The sequence below is a fragment of the Pleurodeles waltl genome, chromosome 12 (genome assembly GCF_031143425.1).
Source record: "Pleurodeles waltl isolate 20211129_DDA chromosome 12, aPleWal1.hap1.20221129, whole genome shotgun sequence".
Taxonomy (NCBI): domain Eukaryota; kingdom Metazoa; phylum Chordata; class Amphibia; order Caudata; family Salamandridae; genus Pleurodeles; species Pleurodeles waltl.
In genome coordinates this window covers 691987500-692013472 of record NC_090451.1, presented here as the reverse complement: position 1 = coordinate 692013472, position 25973 = coordinate 691987500, and the positions used below count along the sequence as shown (strand labels likewise).

Here is a 25973-nt window from a genome sequence, read left to right as displayed (position 1 = left end):
GCTGTCAGAGCGCTCAATTACTCCCAATTCCAGCATCTTGTGGACTTCCACCTTGATGCTTTCCTTAACATGGTCAGATTGTCTAAAGATTTTGTTCTTGACAGGCATGCTGTCTCCTGTGTCCACATCATGGGTACACAGGTGTGTCTGACCAGGGGTTAAGGAGAAGAGTTCAGGAAACTGTTGTAGGACTCTCCTACAATCAGCTTGCTGTTGGCCAGAGAGGGTGTCTGAGTAGATCACTCCATCTACTGTGCCATCTTTTGGGTCTGATGACAGAAGATCAGGGAGAGGTTCACTCTCTGCCTCCTGATCCTCATCTGTTACCATCAACAGATTGACATCAGCCCTGTCGTGGAAGAGCTTAAGGCGGTTTACATGGATCACCCTCTTGGGGCTCCTGCTTGTGCCCAGGTCCACCAGGTAGGTGACCTGACTCTTCCTTTCTAGTACTGGGTAAGGGCCACTCCATTTGTCCTGGAGTGCCCTGGGAGCCACAGGCTCCAGAACCCAGACTTTCTGCCCTGGTTGGAACTCAACCAGTGCAGCCTTTTGGTCATACCAAAACTTCTGGAGCTGTTGGCTGGCCTCAAGGTTTTTGGTTGCCTTTTCCATGTACTCTGCCATTCTAGAGCGAAGGCCAAGTACATAGTCCACTATGTCCTGTTTAGGCTCATGGAGAGGTCTCTCCCAGCCTTCTTTAACAAGGGCAAGTGGTCCCCTTACAGGATGACCAAACAGAAGTTCAAAGGGTGAGAATCCTACTCCCTTCTGTGGCACCTCTCTGTAAGCGAAAAGCAGACATGGCAAGAGGACATCCCATCTCCTTTTGAGCTTTTCTGGGAGCCCCATGATCATGCCTTTTAATGTCTTGTTGAATCTCTCAACCAAGCCATTAGTTTGTGGATGGTATGGTGTAGTGAATTTATAAGTCACTCCACACTCATTCCACATGTGCTTTAGGTATGCTGACATGAAGTTGGTACCTCTGTCAGACACCACCTCCTTAGGGAAACCCACTCTGGTAAAGATACCAATGAGGGCCTTGGCTACTGCAGGGGCAGTAGTCGACCTAAGGGGAATAGCTTCAGGATACCTGGTAGCATGATCCACTACTACCAGGATATACATATTTCCTGAGGCTGTGGGAGGTTCCAGTGGACCAACTATGTCCACACCCACTCTTTCAAAGGGAACCCCCACCACTGGAAGTGGAATGAGGGGGGCCTTTGGATGCCCACCTGTCTTACCACTGGCTTGACAGGTGGGGCAGGAGAGGCAAAACTCCTTAACCATGTTGGACATATTGGGCCAGTAGAAGTGGTTGACTAACCTCTCCCACGTCTTGGTTTGTCCCAAATGTCCAGCAAGGGGAATGTCATGGGCCAATGTTAGGATGAACTCTCTGAACAGCTGAGGCACTACCACTCTCCTAGTGGCACCAGGTTTGGGGTCTCTGGCCTCAGTGTACAGGAGTCCATCTTCCCAATAGACCCTATGGGTTCCAGTTTTCTTGCCCTTGGACTCTTCAGCAGCTTGCTGCCTAAGGCCTTCAAGAGAGGGACAGGTTTCTTGCCCCTTACACAGCTCCTCCCTTGAGGGTCCCCCTGGGCCCAAGAGCTCAACCTGGTAAGGTTCAAGCTCCAAAGGCTCAGTTCCCTCAGAGGGCAGAACTTCTTCCTGAGAAGAGAGGTTCCCTTTCTTTTGCTGTGTTGCAGTTGGTTTCCCAACTGACTTTCCTGTTCTCTTGGTAGGCTGGGCCCTTTTTCCAGACTCCAGCTCTACTTTTTCACCCTGTGCCTTGCATTGTGCTCTTGTTTTCACACACACCAGTTCAGGGATACCCAGCATTGCTGCATGGGTTTTTAGTTCTACCTCAGCCCATGCTGAGGACTCCAGGTCATTTCCAAGCAGACAGTCCACTGGGATATTTGAGGAGACCACCACCTGTTTCAGGCCATTGACCCCTCCCCATTCTAAAGTAACCATTGCCATGGGATGTACTTTTCTCTGATTGTCAGCGTTGGTGACTGTGTAAGTTTTTCCAGTCAGGTATTGGCCAGGGGAAACCAGTTTCTCTGTCACCATGGTGACACTGGCACCTGTATCCCTCAGGCCCTCTATTCTAGTCCCATTAATTAAGAGTTGCTGTCTGTATTTTTGCATGTTAGGCGGCCAGACAGCTAGTGTGGCTAAATCCACCCCACCCTCAGAAACTAGAGTAGCTTCAGTGTGGACCCTGATTTGCTCTGGGCACACTGTTGATCCCACTTGGAGACTAGCCATACCAGTGTTACCTGGATGGGAGTTTGGAGTGGAACCTTTCTTGGGACAGGCCTTGTCTCCAGTTTGGTGTCCATGCTGTTTACAGCTGTGACACCAGGCCTTTTTGGGATCAAAGTTTTTACCCTTGTACCCGTTGTTTTGTGAAGAGGCTCTGGGCCCACCCTCCTGTGCAGGTTTTTGGGGGCCTGTAGAAGACTCCTTACTATTTTTAGTTTTGGTTGTCTCATCACCCTTCCCCTGGGGAGTCTTTGTGACCCCTTTCTTTTGGTCACCCCCTGTTGAAGTCTTGGACACCCTTGTCTTGACCCAATGGTCCGCCTTCTTTCCCAATTCTTGGGGAGAAATTGGTCCTAGGTCTACCAGATGCTGATGCAGTTTATCATTGAAACAATTACTCAATAGGTGTTCTTTCACAAATAAATTGTACAGCCCATCATAATTACTTACACCACTGCCTTGAATCCAACCATCTAGTGTTTTCACTGAGTAGTCAACAAAGTCAACCCAGGTCTGGCTCGAGGATTTTTGAGCCCCCCTGAACCTAATCCTGTACTCCTCAGTGGAGAATCCAAAGCCCTCAATCAGGGTACCCTTCATGAGGTCATAAGATTCTGCATCTTTTCCAGAGAGTGTGAGGAGTCTATCCCTACACTTTCCAGTGAACATTTCCCAAAGGAGAGCCCCCCAGTGAGATCTGTTCACTTTTCTGGTTACACAAGCCCTCTCAAAAGCTGTGAACCATTTGGTGATGTCATCACCATCTTCATATTTTGTCACAATCCCTTTGGGGATTTTTAACATGTCAGGAGAATCTCTGACCCTATTTATATTGCTGCCACCATTGATGGGTCCTAGGCCCATCTCTTGTCTTTCCCTTTCTATGGCTAGGAGCTGTCTCTCTAAAGCCAATCTTTTGGCCATCCTGGCTAACAGGAGGTCATCTTCACTGAGAGCATCCTCAGTGATTTCAGAAATGTGGGACCCTCCTGTGAGGGACTCACTATTTCTGACTAACACAGTTGGAGACAGGACTTGAGGGGTCCTGTTCTCCCTATTTAGGACTGGAGGAGGGACATTGGCCTCCAAGTCACTAATTTCTTCCTCTGTGATGTCATCATCAGAGGGGTTGGCTTTTTCAAACTCTGCCAACAGCTCCTGGAGCTGAATTTTGGTAGGTCTGGAGCCAATGGTTATTTTTTTGATATTACAGAGAGACCTTAGCTCCCTCATCTTAAGATGGAGGTAAGGTGTGGTGTCGAGTTCCACCACCTGCATCTCTGTATCAGACATTATTTTGCTAAGAGTTGGAAGACTTTTTAAAGAATCTAAAACTGTTTCTAGAATCTAATTCAAACTTTTAACAAACTTTTAAACTCTAAAAGATAATGCTAAACAGGGACTTAACACACAAGGCCCTAGCAGGACTTTTAAGAATTTTGAAAACTTTCAAATTGCAAAAATGAATTTCTAATGACAATTTTGGAATTTGTCGTGTGATCAGGTATTGGCTGAGTAGTCCAGCAAATGCAAAGTCTTGTACCCCACCGCTGATCCACCAATGTAGGAAGTTGGCTCTGTATGTGCTATTTCAAAGTAAGGAATAGCATGCACAGAGTCCAAGGGTTCCCCTTAGAGGTAAAATAGTGGTAAAAATAGATAATACTAATGCTCTATTTTGTGGTAGTGTGGTCGAGCAGTAGGCTTATCCAAGGAGTAGTGTTAAGCATTTGTTGTACATACACATAGACAATAAATGAGGTACACACACTCAGAGACAAATCCAGCCAATAGGTTTTTATATAGAAAAATATCTTTTCTTAGTTTATTTTAAGAACCACAGGTTCAAATTCTACATGTAATATCTCATTCGAAAGGTATTGCAGGTAAGTACTTTAGGAACTTCAAATCATCAAAATTGCATGTATACTTTTCAAGTTATTCACAAATAGCTGTTTTAAAAGTGGACACTTAGTGCAATTTTCACAGTTCCTAGGGGAGGTAAGTATTTGTTAGGTTAGCCAGGTAAGTAAGACACTTACAGGGCTTAGTTCTTGGTCCAAGGTAGCCCACCGTTGGGGGTTCAGAGCAACCCCAAAGTTACCACACCAGCAGCTCAGGGCCGGTCAGGTGCGGAGTTCAAAGTGGTGCCCAAAACGCATAGGCTAGAATGGAGAGAAGGGGGTGCCCCGGTTCCGGTCTGCTTGCAGGTAGGTACCCGCGTCTTCGGAGGGCAGACCAGGGGGGTTTTGTAGGGCACCGGGGGGGACACAAGTCCACACAGAAATTTCACCCTCAGCGGCGCGGGGGCGGCCGGGTGCAGTGTAGAAACAAGCGTCGGGTTCGCAATGTTAGTCTATGAGAGATCTCGGGATCTCTTCAGCGCTGCAGGCAGGCAAGGGGGGGATTCCTCGGGGAAACCTCCACTTGGGTAAGGGAGAGGGACTCCTGGGGGTCACTCCTCCAGTGAAAGTCCGGTCCTTCAGGTCCTGGGGGCTGCGGGTGCAGGGTCTCTCCCAGGCGTCGGGACTTTAGGTTCAAAGAGTCGCGGTCAGGGGAAGCCTCGGGATTCCCTCTGCAGGCGGCGCTGTGGGGGCTCAGGGGGGACAGGTTTTGGTACTCACAGTATCAGAGTAGTCCTGGGGTCCCTCCTGAGGTGTTGGATCGCCACCAGCCGAGTCGGGGTCGCCGGGTGCAGTGTTGCAAGTCTCACGCTTCTTGCGGGGAGCTTGCAGGGTTCTTTAAAGCTGCTGGAAACAAAGTTGCAGCTTTTCTTGGAGCAGGTCCGCTGTCCTCGGGAGTTTCTTGTCTTTTCGAAGCAGGGGCAGTCCTCAGAGGATGTCGAGGTCGCTGGTCCCTTTGGAAGGCGTCGCTGGAGCAGGATCTTTGGAAGGCAGGAGACAGGCCGGTGAGTTTCTGGAGCCAAGGCAGTTGTCGTCTTCTGGTCTTCCGCTGCAGGGGTTTTCAGCTGGGCAGTCCTTCTTCTTGTAGTTGCAGGAATCTGATTTTCTAGGGTTCAGGGTAGCCCTTAAATACTAAATTTAAGGGCGTGTTTAGGTCTGGGGGGTTAGTAGCCAATGGCTACTAGCCCTGAGGGTGGGTACACCCTCTTTGTGCCTCCTCCCAAGGGGAGGGGGTCACAATCCTAACCCTATTGGGGGAATCCTCCATCTGCAAGATGGAGGATTTCTAAAAGTTAGTCACTTCAGCTCAGGACACCTTAGGGGCTGTCCTGACTGGCCAGTGACTCCTCCTTGTTTTTCTCATTATTTTATTCCGGCCTTGCCGCCAAAAGTGGGGCCTGGCCGGAGGGGGCGGGCAACTCCACTAGCTGGAGTGTCCTGCTGGGTTGGCACAAAGGAGGTGAGCCTTTGAGGCTCACCGCCAGGTGTGACAATTCCTGCCTGGGGGAGGTGTTAGCATCTCCACCCAGTGCAGGCTTTGTTACTGGCCTCAGAGTGACAAAGGCACTCTCCCCATGGGGCCAGCAACATGTCTCGGTTTGTGGCAGGCTGCTAAAACTAGTCAGCCTACACAGATAGTCGGTTAAGTTTCAGGGGGCACCTCTAAGGTGCCCTCTGGGGTGTATTTGACAATAAAATGTACACTGGCATCAGTGTGCATTTATTGTGCTGAGAAGTTTGATACCAAACTTCCCAGTTTTCAGTGTAGCCATTATGGTGCTGTGGAGTTCGTGTTTGACAAACTCCCAGACCATATACTCTTATGGCTACCCTGCACTTACAATGTCTAAGGTTTTGTTTAGACACTGTAGGGGTACCATGCTCATGCACTGGTACCCTCACCTATGGTATAGTGCACCCTGCCTTAGGGCTGTAAGGCCTGCTAGAGGGGTGTCTTACCTATACTGCATAGGCAGTGAGAGGCTGGCATGGCACCCTGAGGGGAGTGCCATGTCGACTTACTCGTTTTGTCCTCACAAGCACACACAAGCTGGCAAGCAGGGTGTCTGTGCTGAGTGAGAGGTCTCCAGGGTGGCATAAGACATGCTGCAGCCCTTAGAGACCTTCCTTGGCATCAGGGCCCTTGGTACTAGAAGTACCAGTTACAAGGGACTTATCTGGATGCCAGGGTCTGCCAATTGTGGATACAAAAGTACAGGTTAGGGAAAGAACACTGGTGCTGGGGCCTGGTTAGCAGGCCTCAGCACACTTTCAATTGTAAACATAGCATCAGCAAAGGCAAAAAGTCAGGGGGCAACCATGCCAAGGAGGCATTTCCTTACACTCCTCCATAAAGATACATCTCACCGCAATATCTGCTTACCTGCAGATTACTCATTCAACTTCCCTATTTAGAATACCAGTCATTAAAGCGTTTATGGAAGGCCTAAAGAGAATTATACCACCAAGGACACCACCTGTTCCCTCATGTAACGTCAACATTGTCTTAACAAGACTCATGGGTCCACCTTCCGAGCCCATGCATTCTTGTGAAATGCAATACTTAACGTGGAAAGTTGCATTTCTCATTGCCATCACATCTTTAAGAAGAGTGAGTGAGATTCAGGCATTTACCATACAAGAACCATTTATTCAAATACACAAGAATAAGGTAGTTCTAAGGACAAATCCAAAATTCTTACCAAAGGTTATCTCACCGTTCCACTTAAATCAAACAGTAGAATTACCAGTGTTCTTCCCACAGCCAGATTCGGTAGCAGAAAGAGCACTGCATACATTAGACATCAAAAGAGCTCTAATGTACTACATTGACAGAACAAAACTAATTAGGAAGACAAAACAACTATTCATTGCCTTTCAAAAACCTCATACAGGAAATCCAATTTCAAAACAAGGCATTGCTAGATGGATAGTTAGGTGAATTCAAACCTACTATCTTAAAGCAGAGAGAGAGCTGCCTATTACACCAAAGGCACACTCAACCAGAAAAAAAGGTGCTACCATGGCCTTTCTAGGAAATATTCCAATGAACGAAATATGTAAGGCAGCAACATGGTCTACGCCTCATACATTTACTAAGCACTACTGTGTAGACGTGTTATCTGCACAACAAGCCACAGTAGGTCAAGCTGTACTAAGAACATTATTTCAAACGACTTCAACTCCTACAGGCTGAACCACCGCTTTTGGGGAGATAACTGCTTACTAGTCTATGCACAGCATGTGTATCTGCAGCTACACATGCCACTGAACGGAAAATGTCACTTACCCAGTGTACAACTGTTCGTGGCATTAGTCGCTGCAGATTCACATGCGCCCACCCGCCTCCCCGGGAACTCCTACCTCACCCTCTGCGGGGAAAACAATCTAAGATGGAGTCGACGTCCATGCGCAATGGAGCCGAAATGGGAGGAGTCCCTCGATCTTATGACTCGAAAAGACTTCTTTGAAGAAAAACAACTTGTAACACTCCGAGCCCAACACTAGATGGCGGGATGTGCACAGCATGTGAATCTGCAGCGACTAATGCCACGAACAGATGTACACTGGGTAAGTGACATTTTCCACATATGTACATATACAATTCTTCACTCCTTACTTCACCCTTCTGTGTGAAAACAGTCTTAACAAAGGACTCGATGGCCATGCGCACTATCACCGAGAGAAGGAGTCACTCGACCTTGTGACTTGTAAAAAGCTTCTTTGAAGAAAAACAACTTGTAACACTCAGTCCAACACTAGATGGCGGAATATGCACAGCATGTGAATCTGCAGCACTACATGCTGCAAACAGATGTACACTAAGTAGGTGACATTTTCCGTATGCATTGTTTCATGCTCCCTGTATACGCTCACACACCATACATGTTTCAACTACTGTGTGAAAACAATCTAACATGGAATCTGTGCCATGCTCGAGCTATACACAGAGTAGTCCCACCCCATCTCAAGACTCAAGGCTTCTTTGAAGAAAAAAAAGTAAAACGTGTGGGCCCAGTACTAGATAGTAATATTTTGCTGAGCATGTGAATCTGCAACACCACACGCTATAAAATGATGCTTACAGGATGAGTAGCTGTTTTCTATTCCGCATTTCGATTGTCCTTGATGTTGACTTGTAATATATGCTATTGTGAAGGGCGGGGCAAATTGGTTGGTCCACTCGATCATAATACATGCCTGACCTTGGACACTGGAGGAGCTGATGCCATGCGTTCCAGTGTGCTGCTGTTGGAATGCTTTGTTATTGATATGTTTATTTACAGTGTTGGAGTGTAGTAGGTTTGCTTGTGCACTTAGTGTAGTTGCTGGGGATGCTTATGGGGTGTTACTGGACTGAGGGAAAAATGTTGAGGTCCTAGCTTATTTTGTCTGTTTTACCTGTTTGGTCTGTAGTTTAGACTAAGAGGAGGCTGTGTAGGAGATTCATAGAGGGATGTGTCTGCAGATGACCTTAAAAGATGTTAGGTGTGCTAGACTTGGTAAGCGTGCAGGGTCAGGACAGAGATGAAGACTATCCTACTGCCTTCTGGAAAAAAAAAGTCTGCGTACAGGAGCATATTTTAAAATTATGAATTTTCTTAATTGTATTGACTTTTGTCTGTTGCCAAACATGCATTGGATGCATTTCTCTGAGGGATGTATTGCTGTTGGGTTGGCTCTCAAGGGTGTTAACTGGTGACATGAGGTCCATGATCGTATCAGGGAGCTCCAATGATACATGGTATTGATTTTCAACACATCCTGCAGATCATAGCAGTCAATCCATCAGGTGTAGCTAATGTCACTATAGTCTAGTTAAAGAATACTGCATTTAAGTGCAAGAATGATTTATCAACTGAATCATCACAGATGTATCTTGCCATTGTGGGTCCACAGAAATAAACTTAACCATAAAGAAACCTGAAATAAAGACACTGCCTCTAGTTATTTAGAACCAAGTGACTGACCATGGTGGTTTCCAGATCTACTTGCCATACCACATAAGAGCTTTTCAGATTTTTCAGATTTCTTATCTGGGATGGTCAGCAGGATCCCACTCATTAAAGATTTTCATTGTTGAACCTGGCCATTCACTACCGTTCATCTTTTAAGGGCACCTACCTCTAGGCTGAAGGATCATTGAGAAACCGGCAAGATTTTAGAAGCAAGCGTCTCCTGAGTCTACCAGTGAAAGATTCTGAATTTGAAGTCTAAGAAAACATTTGGGCAGTGTATATGAGGAAGAGATATCTATGCTGTTTCCTATGAACAGCCTTTTTTTTATTTTTTAAAGTTCCTAAAAGCCAAAGAACCGTATTTTCAAATTGGGTGGTGTTTAAAACATTTTAGAAATCGTTTTGCACATGGGAATAGTAGATGTTTGAGATACTTGATGCTACTGTTGGTTGAAATCTAAGATTATAAGTAACTTTTTCCAGGGGAGAAACTGCTCTCTTTTCTGAACCTCTTGGTTGAAATCTAGTATTATAAGTAACTTTTTCCAGGGGAGAAACTGCTCTTTTCTTAACCTCTTATCCTGCCATCTTCAAGATTGAATGTCATTTGATGTAAAATGTCTCACTAATTACTTTGTGCGATTTCCTTTGTTTTTTAAAAAAACTGCTCTTTAACTGATTGCTGGATTTTATTTATTTAAACTTTTTTTTTTTTTTTTTATTTCTTCAGGCTCCGTGCACTGGCCAGTGGCGGTGGTGTTACATCACCTCCTCCTTCTCCTGCCATGCCAAAGTACAAGTTAGCTGAGTACCGTTATGGGAGAGAAGAAATGTTAGCACTTTATGTCAAAGATGATAAGGTAATTTTACACAGGCAGCTTTTAAACACTCTTCACCATACCCACCATCATCTTTTTTTTGTTTGAATCAGATTTTGTTTTTAAAGGCAGTGTTCTTACAATGACATACACTAGTTGACAGTATATGCATTTTAATACGTGTGGTGTCCGAAGATGTTATACGTACCATGACAGATGAAACATGTAACAGTGCTATATACTATAATCTGAATTAGAAATGTCATTTGACAATAGTTAGGGCTTGTAATAATAAAGATTTCAGAATTTATGCCAATTAAAAATAAGAGTTCTGATGGATACAACTACCTGTGGATTCCTCACCTTATGAAATCTCCCAATGCGCCAACATTAAACGGAAATGTTCTTCCCAGCTCTTAACGTCACAGTGGCACGACTCCGGCTGACGTTAACAGAGCCAAAAGAAGTCCTCGCTGGCATGCTGTCATCAGTTCCCTTTCTTCCGCCTTCGATGTAATCGGTTTTTTTTTTCTTTTCTTTTTTCTACCTCTTCGTAGTAAACTGTTTTGAGGAATTTTTTTGTAGCGCAACAATGTCTCCACTGAACAAATCGGGATTTAAACCAAGCGAGTGCAAAGGCCACATGTCGGTGACGGATCCACACAAAATTGCCTTTGGTGGCTGAGCTCTGATCACGACGTGGAGGGTTGCGAGTCCTGCCAGCGTACGACCCCGAAGACTTTGAAGGAGAGGCTAAGCTTTTCTTGGCGAAAGCTAAGAAAGAGCAGAGAGGTCGCCAAAGATCGAAGACCAGGGATACTTTGTTGCATAGATCCTTGAGGTCTCATAAGAAGCGACGCAGACTGCATGAGTCCTGATACCGTTAATCCTAGGATTGGTCTCTGACAAGATGCTGCCATATAGCGTGGGAGGTCAGCCCTACAGTGTATCCTCAGCCACAAGGGTCCAGCAGGCTTCTCCGACATCAACCTTGATTGAGATCTCAGAGTCCCCAGCAAGTCTAATTGCTCATTTTTCTCCTGCATGTTCTCATGGTCAGGAGTCTGGTGTTCGAGCAACAAATTCAGCTCAGCCACCTCAAGGGGAACAAGGGTTTCTTGCCTTACCCAGCTCCGGGAGTGGATCCATCATCATTCCTCAATGCTCTGTTTAGCATATTTAACAGGGCGATGGTCCCCTCCGGTGCACTTGCTGGTCCAATGGGTCTGTTGGCATTCACGCCGGCGTTGCTGGCACCGTATAAGCAAGCCCTGTTTGTACCGTTTCTTCCTGCGATTCCATGTGAGGGTACTGGCTTCGTGTCAATGTCTCCACCTCTACCCCAAATGATGATGCCAGCAGTGCCGATGGAGTCGATACCGGCGCCGGATGAATCCCGATCGGCACGGAGTGTGGATTTGCCTCCCTTCCCTCCGCCAGTGCTACCTTCTACTTTGAAACCTGCGTCTTTGTTGGTTAACTCGGACGCCATGTTTGTCCAGGCTAAGGTTGAGAAGGAGGGCCTTGAAACTTGAGGAGCAAGCGTATCAAGAACAGCTATTGGAGGAAGGAGAAATTCCGGAGCCTGCAGCTTGTTTCCAGGCTCTAGACCCTGCTAGTGGGTTGGATACATCCCTTGAGTGGGAGCTTTTATTCCCTGGAGGTGAACTCACGGTAGAAGCAACTACTTACTTTGGGGTGATGAGGAAGGCAGCCACGTTTTTAGACTTACCACTTCCTGCATCAGAGTTGAAAACAAATATGATTGAGTTTTTGCATCCTACAACTTCTTCTGAGCCTCTCCTCCCTTTCAATGATGCCCTCACAGAGCCCATATTGGAGATAAGGAGGAAGCCAGTTACGACACCAGCAGTTTCTAAGACTGACTAGAAGGTATAGGGTTGCTCCAGGTGATCCTCAATTCCTGTCCTAGCATCCAACAACTGAGCACTTCATAGTGCAAGCTTCTTGTTCTACACGGTCCGCTCCAGGATCGTTCCCTACGACCCCATCTGATAGGGAGTCAAAACATATGGAGCAGTCTAAAAAGTGTTTCCCCCTTAGGCGGCATGGCCTTAAAATCTCTGAATGCTACATGTGTACTGCAGAGATATATGCAGGAAAATGCCACTTTTGGCATGGTTACCCCCTAACATTTTGCTTTTTGTTGATGCTAGTTATGATTGAAAGTGTGCTGGGACCCTGCTAACCAGCACCAGTGTTTTTTTCCCTAAAGCTGTACCTTTTGTCTCCACAATTGGCACAACCCTGGCACACAGATAAGCCCCTTGTAAAAAGGTACCCCTAGTACCAAGGGCCTGTGGCCAGGGAAGGTGTCGAAGGGCTGCAGCATGTATTATGCCACCCTCCTGGACCCCTTACTCAGCACATGCACATTGCCTCACAGCTTGTGTGTGTTGGTGGTGGCGACAAGGACTAAGTCGACATGGCACTCCCCTCAGGGTGCCATGCCCACAACACACTACCTGTGGCATAGGGAAGTCACTCCTCTAGCAGGCCTTACAGCCTCAAGGCAGGGTGCACTATACCACAGGTGAGGGCATATGTGCATGAGCACTATGCCTCTACAGTGTCTAAGCAAAATCTTAGACATTGTTAGTGCAGGGTAGCCATAAGAGTGTATGGTCTGGGAGTCTGTCAAAAACAAACTCCACAATGGCTACACTGATAACTGGGAAGTTTATCAAACTTCTCAGAATAATAAACCCACACTGATGCCAGTGTTGGATTTATTAAAAATGCACACAGAGGGCATCTTGGAGATGCCCCCTGTATTTTACCCAATTGTTCAGTGCAGGACTGACTGGTCTGTGCCAGCCTGCTGCTGAGAGACGAGTTTCTGACCCCATGTGGTGAGGGTCTTTGTGCTCTCTGAGGACAGAAACAAAAGCCTGCTCTGGGTGGAGGTGCTTCACACCTTCCCCCTGCAGGAACTGTAACACCTAGCAGTGAGCCTCAAAGGCTCAGGCTTCGTGTTACAATGCCCCAGGGCACTCCAGCTAGTGGAGATGCCCGCCCCCTGGACACAGCCCCCACTTTTGGCGGCAAGTCCAGGAGAGATAATGAGAAAAACAAGGAGGAGTCACTGGCCAGTCAGGACAGCCCCTAAGGTGTCCTGAGCTGAGGTGACTGACTTTTAGAAATCCTCCATCTTGTAGATGGACGATTCCCCCAATAGGATTAGGGATGTGCCCTCCTCCCCTCAGGGAGGAGGCACAAAGAGGGTGTACCCACCCTCGGGGCTAGTAGCCATTGGCTACTAACCCCCCAGACCTAAACACGCCCTTAAATTTAATATTTAAGGGCTCCCCAGAACATAGGAACTCAGATTCCTGCAACCTAAGAAGAAGAGGACTGCTGAGCTGAAAAACCCTGCAGAGAAGACGGAGACACCAACTGCTTTGGCACCAGCTCTACCGGCCTGTCTCCCCCCTTCTAAAGACACTGCTCCAGCGACGGTTTCCCCAGGACCAGTGACCTCTGAATCCTCAGAGGACTGCCCTGCTCTAGAAGGACCAAGAAACTCCAGAGAACAGCGGCCCTGTTCACCAAAGACTGCAACTTTGCTTCCAAAGAAGCAAATTCAAGACAACTGCGTTTCCCGCCGGAAGCGTGAGGTTTGCTACTCTGCACCCGACGCCCCCGGCTTGACTTGTGGAGAAACAGCACTTCAGGGAGGACTCCCCGGCGACTACGAGACTGTGAGTAGCCAGAGTTGCCCCCCCCCCCCCCCCCGAGCCCCCACAGCGACGCCTGCAGAGGGAATCCTGAGGCTCCCCCTGACCGCGACTGCCTAACTCCCAGATCCCGACGCCTGGAAAAGACTCTGCACCCGCAGCCCCCAGGACCTGAAAGATCGGAACTCCAGTGCAGGAGTGACCCCCAGGAGGCCCTCTCCCTTGCCCAGGTGGTGGCTACCCTGAGGAGCGCCCTCCCCCCCCCCCCTTGCCTGCATCGCTGAAGAGACCCCTTGGTCTCCCATTGATTTACATTGGAAACCCGACGTGTGTTTGCACACTGCACCTGGCCGCCCCGTGCTGCTGAGGGTGTACTTCCTGTGCTAAATTTTGTCCCCACCCCCTGTGCCCTACTAAACCCCCCTGGTCTGCCCTCCGAAGACGCGGGTACTTACCTGCTGGCAGACTGGAACCGGGGCACCCCCTTCTCCATTGAAGCCTATGCGTTTTGGGCACCACTTTGAACTCTGCACCTGACCGGCCCTGAGCTGCTGGTGTGGTAACTTTGGGGTTGCTCTGAACCCCCAACGGTGGGCTACCTTGGACCCAAACTTGAACCCAGTAGGTGGTTTACTTACCTACAAAAACTAACAAATACTTATCTCCCCCAGGAACTGTTGAAAACTGCACTAAGTGTCTAGTTTTAAAATAGCTATATGTGATTTATTTAAAAAGTATATATTCTATTGTGATTATTCAAAGTTCCTAAAGTACTTACCTGCAATACCTTTCATTTGAAGTATTACATGTAAAATTTGAACCTGTGGTTCTTAAAATAAACTAAGAAAATATATGTTCGATGGCATCTGTCGCTGTAGATACACATGTTGTGCATAGCCCGCCATCTGGTGTAGGGTCGGAGTGTTACAAGTTGTTTTTCTTCGAAGAAGTCTTTCGAGTCACGGGACAGAGGGACTCCTCCTCTTTGTCTCCATTGCGCATGGGCGTCGACTCCATCTTCGATTGTTTTCTTTCCGCCATCGGGTTCGGACGTGTTCCTTTCGCTCCGGGTTTCGGAACGGAAAGTTAGCTGAATATCGGAAAAATTACGTTGGTATTGTTGCGTTCGGGATCGGCTTAGATAGAATCGACACCGAATCGAAGAGTGAAGAGCTCCGGTACCCTTCGGGGTAGTTTTCGATCCCCCGTCGGGGCCTGGTCGGCCCGACCGCGTGTAAAACAACGCTGATGGAACGGACCCCGTTCCGTTTCTGTCCTAAATGCCACAACAAATACCCGTATACAGACCAACATTTGGTCTGTAACCTGTGCCTGTCGCCTGAGCACAGTGAAGAGACTTGCGAGGCCCGTCGTGCGTTCCGGTCCCGAAAAACACTCCGTGACCGTCGAGCCAGAAGACTGCAGATGGCGTCCACGCCGACAGCTCACCGAGAGTTCGAGGAACAAGAGGAAGATGAAACATTCTCGATCCGTGAATCGGACTCCGAGGAATTCGAAGAACAAAGAACTGTGAGTAAGACGTCGAAGCCAGCACACAAGAAAAGTGACAAGGCCCAGGGGACGCCACTGCCACCAGGCCATGGCTCCACCCATAAATTCGGTGACCGACCATCGGCACCGAAAAAGGCCGAAATAGTGCCGAGATCGTCCGACTCCGGTCGAGACACCGGCACGCAGCCTTCTCGGGACCGAGAAAGTGCTGCTGAAAGAGATCGACGCCGAGATAGCGGAGCCGAAACTGCTCGACGCAGAGACAGCGGCACCGAGGAAGATCGGTGCCGAGAGGGTTCGACTCCGAAAAAGAAGGTCACCTCGGAGCCTAAAAAGAGTACATACAGGGTTTCGGTGCCAAAACGACCCGCAACCGACCCAACTACTAGTTCCTATACAGAGGAGCAATCACTGTCCTCTCAGATGCGAAAGCATAGATTTGAGGAAGAGTTGCAATCCACCGAAGTGGACCACACTCAGAAACGTATTTTTATACAGGAAGGAACAGGGAAAATAAGCACCCTTCCCCCTATTAGGAGGAAAAGGAGACTGGAGTTTCAGTCAGACCAAGCACCACAAACAAAAATGGTGAAAAGGGTAACTCTGCCACCCTCTCCTCCACCTGTAACTAACGTTTCACCAGCACAAACTCCATCACATTCCCCGGCTCACACCACCATGAGCCAAGGTGACCAGGACCAAGACGCTTGGGACTTGTACGACGCCCCAGTCTCGGACAACAGTCCAGAGGCGTATCCTACAAAGCCATCACCACCAGAAGATAGCACAGCATACTCACAAGTGGTGGCTAGAGCAGCGGAGTTCCACAACGTGTCCCTACACTCGGAACCAGTCGAGGATGACTTCTTATTCAACACCCTCTCCTTCACCCATAGCTCCTACCAAAGCCTGCCTATGCTCCTGTAAGGAAATGCCTCCTTGGCATGGTTGCCCCCTGACTTTTTGCCTTTGCTGATGCTATGTTTACAATTGAAAGTGTGCTGAGGCCTGCTAACCAGGCCCCAGCACCAGTGTTCTTTCCCTAACCTGTACTTTTGTATCCACAATTGGCAGACCCTGGCATCCAGATAAGTCCCTTGTAACTGGTACTTCTAGTACCAAGGGCCCTGATGCCAAGGAAGGTCTCTAAGGGCTGCAGCATGTCTTATGCCACCCTGGAGACCTCTCACTCAGCACAGACACACTGCTTGCCAGCTTGTGTGTGCTAGTGAGGACAAAACGAGTAAGTCGACATGGCACTCCCCTCAGGGTGCCATGCCAGCCTCTCACTGCCTATGCAGTATAGGTAAGACACCCCTCTAGCAGGCCTTACAGCCCTAAGGCAGGGTGCACTATACCATAGGTGAGGGTACCAGTGCATGAGCATGGTACCCCTACAGTGTCTAAACAAAACCTTAGACATTGTAAGTGCAGGGTAGCCATAAGAGTATATGGTCTGGGAGTCTGTCAAACACGAACTCCACAGCACCATAATGGCTACACTGAAAACTGGGAAGTTTAGTATCAAACTTCTCAGCACAATAAATGCACACTGATGCCAGTGTACATTTTATTGTAAAATACACCACAGAGGGCACCTTAGAGGTGCCCCCTGAAACTTAACCGACTGTCTGTGTAGGCTGACTAGTTCCAGCAGCCTGCCACACCAGAGACATGTTGCTGGCCCCATGGGGAGAGTGCCTTTGTCACTCTGAGGCCAGTAACAAAGCCTGCACTGGGTGGAGATGCTAACACCTCCCCCAGGCAGGAGCTGTGACACCTGGCGGTGAGCCTCAAAGGCTCACCCCTTTGTCACAGCCCAGCAGGGCACTCCAGCTTAGTGGAGTTGCCCGCCCCCTCCGGCCACGGCCCCCACTTTTGGCGGCAAGGCTGGAGGGAACAAAGAAAGCAACAAGGAGGAGTCACTGGCCAGTCAGGACAGCCCCTAAGGTGTCCTGAGCTGAAGTGACTCTAACTTTTAGAAATCCTCCATCTTGCAGATGGAGGATTCCCCCAATAGGGTTAGGATTGTGACCCCCTCCCCTTGGGAGGAGGCACAAAGAGGGTGTACCCACCCTCAGGGCTAGTAGCCATTGGCTACTAACCCCCCAGACCTAAACACGCCCTTAAATTTAGTATTTAAGGGCTACCCTGAACCCTAGAAAATTAGATTCCTGCAACTACAAGAAGGACTGCCTAGCTGAAAACCCCTGCAGCGGAAGACCAGAAGACGACAACTGCCTTGGCTCCAGAAACTCACCGGCCTGTCTCCTGCCTTCCAAAGATCCTGCTCCAGCGACGCCTTCCAAAGGGACCAGCGACCTCGACATCCTCTGAGGACTGCCCCGGCTTCGAAAAGACAAGAAACTCCCGAGGACAGCGGACCTGCTCCAAGAAAAGCTGCAACTTTGTTTCCAGCAGCTTTAAAGAACCCTGCAAGTTCCCCGCAAGAAGCGTGAGACTTGCAACACTGCACCCGGCGACCCCGACTCGGCTGGTGGCGATCCAACACCTCAGGAGGGACCCCAGGACTACTCTAAGACTGTGAGTACAAAAACCTGTCCCCCCTGAGCCCCTACAGCGCCGCCTGCAGAGGGAATCCCGAGGCTTCCCCTGACCGCGACTCTTTGAATCCTAAGTCCCGACACCTGGGAGAGACCCTGCACCCGCAGCCCCCAGGACCGGAAGGACCGGACTTTCACTGGAGGAGTGACCCCCAGGAGTCCCTCTCCCTTGACCAAGTGGAGGTTTCCCCGAGGAACCCCCCCCTTGCCTGCCTGCAGCGCTGAAGAGATCCCTAGATCTCCCATTGACTTCCATTACAAACCCGACGCTTGTTTCTACACTGCACCCGGCCGCCCCCGCGCTGCTGAGGGTGAAATTTCTGTGTGGGCTTGTGTCCCCCCCCGGTGCCCTACAAAACCCCCCTGGTCTGCCCTCCGAAGACGCGGGTACTTACCTGCAAGCAGACCGGAACCGGGGCACCCCCTTCTCTCCATTCTAGCCTATGTGTTTTGGGCACCACTTTGAACTCTGCACCTGACCGGCCCTGAGCTGCTGGTGTGGTGACTTTGGGGTTGCTCTGAACCCCCAACGGTGGGCTACCTTGGACCAAGAACTAAGCCCTGTAAGTGTCTTACTTACCTGGCTAACCTAACAAATACTTACCTCCCCTAGGAACTGTGAAAATTGCACTAAGTGTCCACTTTTAAAACAGCTATTTGTGAATAACTTGAAAAGTATACATGCAATTTTGATGATTTGAAGTTCCTAAAGTACTTACCTGCAATACCTTTCGAATGAGATATTACATGTAGAATTTGAACCTGTGGTTCTTAAAATAAACTAAGAAAAGATATTTTTCTATATAAAAACCTATTGGCTGGATTTGTCTCTGAGTGTGTGTACCTGTAAAGAAATGGCTCCCTGTTGCAGTTACCCCCCACTTTTTGCCTGATACTGATGCTGACTTGACTGAGAAGAGTGCTGGGACCCTGCTAACCAGGCCCCAGCACCAGTGTTCCTTCACCTAAAATGTACCATTGTATCCACAATTGGCACACTCTGGCATTCAGATAAGTCCCTTGTAACTGGTACTTCTAGTACCAAGGGCCCTGATGCCAAGGAAGGTCTCTAAGGGCTGCAGCATGTCTTATGCCACCCTAGAGACCCCTCACTCAGCACAGACACACTGCTTACAAGCCTGTGTGTGCTAGTGAGAACAAAACGAGTAAGTCGACATGGCACTCCCCTCAGGGTGCCATGCCAGCCTCTCACTGCCTATGCAGTATAGGTAAGACACCCCTCTAGCAGGCCTTACAGCCCTAAGGCAGGGTGCACTATACCATAGGTGAGGGTACCAGTGCATGAGCACTGTGCCCCTACAGTGTCTAAACAAAACCTTAGACATTGTGAGTGCAGGGTAGCCATAAGAGTATATGGTCTGGGAGTCTGTTTTACACGAACTCCACAGCACCATAATGGCTACACTGAAAACTGGGAAGTTTGGTATCAAACTTCTCAGCACAATAAATGCACACTGATGCCAGTGTACATTTTATTGCAAAACACACCCCAGAGGGCACCTTAGAGGTGCCCCCTGAAACTTAACCGACTGTCTGTGTAGGCTGACTAGTTCCAGCAGCCTGCCACACCAGAGACATGTTGCTGGCCCCATGGGGAGAGTGCCTTTGTCACTCTGAGGCCAGTAACAAAGCCTGCACTGGGTGGAGATGCTAACACCTCCCCCAGGCAGGAGCTGTAACACCTGGCGGTGAGCCTCAAAGGCTCACCCCTTTGTCACAGCCCAGCAGGGCACTCCAGCTTAGTGGAGTTGCCCGCCCCCTCCGGCCACGGCCCCCACTTTTGGCGGCAAGGCTGGAGGGAACAAAGAAAGCAACAAGAAGGAGTCACTGGCCAGTCAGGACAGCCCCTAAGGTGTCCTGAGCTGAGGTGACTCTGACTTTTAGAAATCCTCCATCTTGCAGATGGAGGATTCCCCCAATAGGGTTAGGATTGTGACCCCCTCCCCTTGGGAGGAGGCACAAAGAGGGTGTACCCACCCTCAGGGCTAGTAGCCATTGGCTACTAACCCCCCAGACCTAAACACGCCCTTAAATTTAGTATTTAAGGGCTACCCTGAACCCTAGAAAATTAGATTCCTGCAACTACAAGAAGAAGGACTGCCCAGCTGAAAACCCCTGCAGCGGAAGACCAGAAGACGACAACTGCCTTGGCTCCAGAAACTCACCGGCCTGTCTCCTGCCTTCCAAAGATCCTGCTCCAGCGACGCCTTCCAAAGGGACCAGCGACCTCTGACTCCTCTGAGGACTGCCCTGCTTCGAAAAAGACAAGAAACTCCCGAGGACAGCGGACCTGCTCCAAAAAGACTGCAACTTTGTTTCAAGGAGCAGCTTTAAAGACCCTGCAATCTCCCCGCAAGAAGCGTGAGACTTGCAACACTGCACCCGGCGACCCCGACTCGGCTGGTGGAGAACCAACACCTCAGGGAGGACCCCCGGACTACTCTACGACTGTGAGTACCAAAACCTGTCCCCCCTGAGCCCCCACAGCGCCGCCTGCAGAGGGAATCCCGAGGCTTCCCCTGACCGCGACTCTTTGAACCTAAAGTCCCGACGCCTGGGAGAGACCCTGCACCCGCAGCCCCCAGGACCTGAAGGACCGGACTTTCACTGGAGAAGTGACCCCCAGGAGTCCCTCTCCCTTACCCAAGTGGAGGTTTCCCCGAGGAATCCCCCCCTTGCCTGCCTGCAGCGCTGAAGAGATCCCTAGATCTCCCATTGACTTCCATTACAAACCCGACGCTTGTTTCTACACTGCACCCGGCCGCCCCCGCGCTGCTGAGGGTGAAATTTCTGTGTGGGCTTGTGTCCCCCCCGGTGCCCTACAAAACCCCCCTGGTCTGCCCTCCGAAGACGCGGGTACTTACCTGCAAGCAGACCGGAACCGGGGCACCCCCTTCTCTCCATTCTAGCCTATGTGTTTTGGGCACCACTTTGAACTCTGCACCTGACCGGCCCTGAGCTGCTGGTGTGGTGACTTTGGGGTTGCTCTGAACCCCCAACGGTGGGCTACCTTGGACCAAGAACTAAGCCCTGTAAGTGTCTTACTTACCTGGTTAACCTAACAAATACTTACCTCCCCTAGGAACTGTGAAAATTGCACTAAGTGTCCACTTTTAAAACAGCTATTTGTGAATAACTTGAAAAGTATACATGCAATTTTGATGATTTGAAGTTCCTAAAGTACTTACCTGCAATACCTTTCGAACGAGATATTACATGTAAAATTTGAACCTGTGGTTCTTAAAATAAACTAAGAAAAGATATTTTTCTATATAAAAACCTATTGGCTGGATTTGTCTCTGAGTGTGTGTACCTCATTTATTGTCTATGTGTATGTACAACAAATGCTTAACACTACTCCTTGGATAAGCCTACTGCTCGACCACACTACCACAAAATAGAGCATTAGTATTCTCTTTTTACCACTATTTTACCTCTAAGGGGAACCCTTGGACTCTGTGCATGCTATTCCTTACTTTGAAATAGCACATACAGAGCCAACTTCCTACAGTACCTCATTTATTGTCTATGTGTATGTACAACAAATGCTTAACACTACTCCTTGGATAAGCCTACTGCTCGACCACACTACCACAAAATAGAGCATTAGTATTATCTATTTTTACCACTATTTTACCTCTAAGGGGAACCCTTGGACTCTGTGCATGCTATTCCTTACTTTGAAATAGCACATACAGAGCCAACTTCCTACCTTGGTGGATCAGCGGTGGGGTACAAGACTTTGCATTTGCTGGACTACTCAGCCAATACCTGATCACACGACAAATTCCAAAATTGTCATTAGAAATTCATTTTTGCAATTTGAAATTTTTCTAAATTCTTAAAAGTCCTGCTAGGGCCTTGTGTGTTAAGTCCCTGTTTAGCATTGTCTTTTTAGAGTTTAAAAGTTTGTTAAAAGTTTGAATTAGATTCTAGAAACAGTTTTAGATTCTTAAAAAAGTATTCCAACTCTTAGCAGAATAATGTCTGATACAGAGATGCAGGTGGTGGAACTCGACACCACACCTTACCTCCATCTTAAGATGAGGGAGCTAAGGTCTCTCTGTAATATAAAGAAAATAACCATTGGCTCCAGACCTACCAAAATTCAGCTCCAGGAGCTGTTGGCAGAGTTTGAAAAAGCCAACCCCTCTGATGATGACATCACAGAGGAAGAAATTAGTGACTTGGAGGCCAATGTCCCTCCTCCAGTCCTAAATAGGGAGAACAGGACCCCTCAAGTCCTGTCTCCAACTGTGTTAGTCAGAAATAGTGAGTCCCTCACAGGAGGGTCCCACATTTCTGAAATCACTGAGGATGCATTCAGTGAAGATGACCTCCTGTTAGCCAGGATGGCCAAAAGATTGGCTTTAGAGAGACAGCTCCTAGCCATAGAAAGGGAAAGACAAGAGATGGGTCTAGGACCCATCAATGGTGGCAGCAATATAAATAGGGTCAGAGATTCTCCTGACATGTTAAAAATCCCCAAAGGGATTGTGACAAAATTTGAAGATGGTGATGACATCACCAAATGGTTCACAGCTTTTGAGAGGGCTTGTGTAACCAGAAAAGTGAACAGATCTCACTGGGGTGCTCTCCTTTGGGAAATGTTCACTGGAAAGTGTAGGGATAGACTCCTCACACTCTCTGGAAAAGATGCAGAATCTTATGACCTCATGAAGGGTACCCTGATTGAGGGCTTTGGATTCTCCACTGAGGAGTACAGGATTAGGTTCAGGGGGCTCAAAAATCCTCGAGCCAGACCTGGGTTGACTTTGTTGACTACTCAGTGAAAACACTAGATGGTTGGATTCAAGGCAGTGGTGTAAGTAATTATGATGGGCTGTACAATTTATTTGTGAAAGAACACCTATTGAGTAATTGTTTCAATGATAAACTGCATCAGCATCTGGTAGACCTAGGACCAATTTCTCCCCAAGAATTGGGAAAGAAGGCGGACCATTGGGTCAAGACAAGGGTGTCCAAGACTTCAACAGGGGGTGACCAAAAGAAAGGGGTCACAAAGACTCCCCAGGGGAAGGGTGATGAGACAACCCAAACTAAAAATAGTAAAGAGTCTTCTACAGGCCCCCAAAAACCTGCACAGGAGGGTGGGCCCAGAGCCTCTTCACAAAACAATGGGTACAAGGGTAAAAACTTTGATCCCAAAAAGGCCTGGTGTCATAGCTGTAAACAGCATGGACACCAAACTGGAGACAAGGCCTGTCCCAAGAAAGGTTCCACTCCAAACTCCCATCCAGGTAACACTGGTATGGCTAGTCTCCAAGTGGGATCAACAGTGTGCCCAGAGCAAATCAGGGTCCACACTGAAGCTACTCTAGTTTCTGAGGGTGGGGTGGATTTAGCCACACTAGCTGTCTGGCCGCCTAACATGCAAAAATACAGACAGCAACTCTTAATTAATGGGACTAGAATAGAGGGCCTGAGGGATACAGGTGCCAGTGTCACCATGGTGACAGAGAAACTGGTTTCCCCTGGCCAATACCTGACTGGAAAAACTTACACAGTCACCAACGCTGACAATCAGAGAAAAGTACATCCCATGGCAATGGTTACTTTAGAATGGGGAGGGTTCAATGGCCTGAAACAGGTGGTGGTCTCCTCAAATATCCCAGTGGACTGTCTGCTTGGAAATGACCTGGAGTCCTCAGCATGGGCTGAGGTAGAACTAAAAACCCATGCAGCAATGCTGGGTATCCCTGAACTGGTATGTGTGAAAACAAGAGCACAGTGCAAGGCACAGGGTGAAAAAGTAGAGCTGGAGTCTGGAAAAATGGCCCAGCCTACCAAGAGAACAGGAAAGTCAGTTGGGAAACCAACTGCAACACAGCAAAAGAAAGGGAACCTCTCTTCTCAGGAAGAAGTTCTGCCCTCTGAGGGAACTGAGCCTTTGGAGCTTGAACCTTATCAGGTTGAGCTCTTAGGCCCAGGGGGACCCTCAAGGGAAGAGCTGTGTAAGGGACAAGAAACCTGTCCCTCTCTTGAAGGCCTTAGGCAGCAAGCTGCTGAAGAGTCCAAGGGCAAGAAAACTGGAACCCATAGGGTCTATTGGGAAGATGGACTCCTGTACACTGAGGCCAGAGACCCCAAACCTGGTGCCACTAGGAGAGTGGTAGTGCCTCAGCTGTTCAGAGAGTTCATCCTAACATTGGCCCATGACATTCCCCTTGCTGGACATTTGGGACAAACCAAGACGTGGGAGAGGTTAGTCAACCACTTCTACTGGCCCAATATGTCCAACATGGTTAAGGAGTTTTGCCTCTCCTGCCCCACCTGTCAAGCCAGTGGTAAGACAGGTGGGCATCCAAAGGCCCCCCTCATTCCACTTCCAGTGGTGGGGGTTCCCTTTGAAAGAGTGGGTGTGGACATAGTTGGTCCACTAGAACCTCCCACAGCCTCAGGAAATATGTATATCCTGGTAGTAGTGGATCATGCTACCAGGTATCCTGAAGCTATTCCCCTTAGGTCGACTACTGCCCCTGCAGTAGCCAAGGCCCTCATTGGTATCTTTACCAGAGTGGGTTTCCCTAAGGAGGTGGTGTCTGACAGAGGTACCAACTTCATGTCAGCATACCTAAAGCACATGTGGAATGAGTGTGGAGTGACTTATAAATTCACTACACCATACCATCCACAAACTAATGGCTTGGTTGAGAGATTCAACAAGACATTAAAAGGCATGATCATGGGGCTCCCAGAAAAACTCAAAAGGAGATGGGATGTCCTCTTGCCATGTCTGCTTTTCGCTTACAGAGAGGTGCCACAGAAGGGAGTAGGATTCTCACCCTTTGAACTTCTGTTTGGTCATCCTGTAAGGGGACCACTTGCCCTTGTTAAAGAAGGCTGGGAGAGACCTCTCCATGAGCCTAAACAGGACATAGTGGACTATGTACTTGGCCTTCGCTCTAGAATGGCAGAGTACATGGAAAAGGCAACCAAAAACCTTGAGGCCAGCCAACAGCTCCAGAAGTTTTGGTATGACCAAAAGGCTGCACTGGTTGAGTTCCAACCAGGGCAGAAAGTCTGGGTTTTGGAGCCTGTGGCTCCCAGGGCACTCCAGGACAAATGGAGTGGCCCTTACCCAGTACTAGAGAGGAAGAGTCAGGTCACCTACTTGGTGGACCTGGGCACAAGCAGGAGCCCCAAGAGGGTGATCCATGTGAACCGCCTTAAGCTCTTCCACGACAGGGCTGATGTGAATCTGTTGATGGTAACAGATGAGGATCAGGAGGCAGAGAGTGAACCTCTCCCTGATCTTCTGTCATCAGACCCAAAAGATGGCTCAGTAGATGGAGTGATCTACTCAGACACCCTCTCTGGCCAACAGCAAGCTGATTGTAGGAGAGTCCTACAACAGTTTCCTGAACTCTTCTCCTTAACCCCTGGTCAGACACACCTGTGTACCCATGATGTGGACACAGGAGACAGCATGCCTGTCAAGAACAAAATCTTTAGACAATCTGACCATGTTAAGGAAAGCATCAAGGTGGAAGTCCACAAGATGCTGGAATTGGGAGTAATTGAGCGCTCTGACAGCCCCTGGGCTAGCCCAGTGGTCTTAGTCCCCAAACCTCACACCAAAGATGGAAAGAAAGAGATGAGGTTTTGTGTGGACTACAGAGGGCTCAATTCTGTCACCAAGACAGATGCTCATCCAATTCCAAGAGCTGATGAGCTCATAGATAAATTAGGTGCTGCCAAATTCCTAAGTACCTTTGACTTGACAGCAGGGTACTGGCAAATAAAAATGGCACCTGGAGCAAAAGAGAAAACAGCATTCTCCACACCTGATGGGCATTATCAGTTTACTGTTATGCCCTTTGGTTTAAAGAATGCCCCTGCCACTTTCCAAAGGTTGGTGAATCAAGTCCTTGCTGGCTTGGAGTCCTTTAGCACAGCTTATCTTGATGATATTGCTGTCTTTAGCTCCACCTGGCAGGATCACCTGGTCCACCTGAAGAAGGTTTTGAAGGCTCTGCAATCTGCAGGCCTCTCTATCAAGGCATCCAAATGCCAGATAGGGCAGGGAACTGTGGTTTACTTGGGACACCTTGTAGGTGGAGGCCAAGTTCAGCCACTCCAACCCAAGATCCAGACTATTCTGGACTGGGTAGCTCCAAAAACCCAGACTCAAGTCAGGGCATTCCTTGGCTTGACTGGGTATTACAGGAGGTTTGTGAAGGGATATGGATCC

The 25973-nt window shown here is 48.6% G+C and overlaps 1 protein-coding gene across 1 annotated transcript in view; it reads left to right on the top strand.

Moving 5' to 3' along the window:
* GIGYF1 (GRB10 interacting GYF protein 1) overlaps positions 1-25973 on the top strand; it is a 656843-nt gene that overhangs the window by 77958 nt on the left and 552912 nt on the right. Inside the window, exon 5 of the mRNA XM_069215543.1 lies at positions 9876-10005. Coding sequence (XP_069071644.1) covers positions 9876-10005 — 130 coding nt within the window. The remainder of the gene's footprint in view (positions 1-9875; positions 10006-25973) is intronic.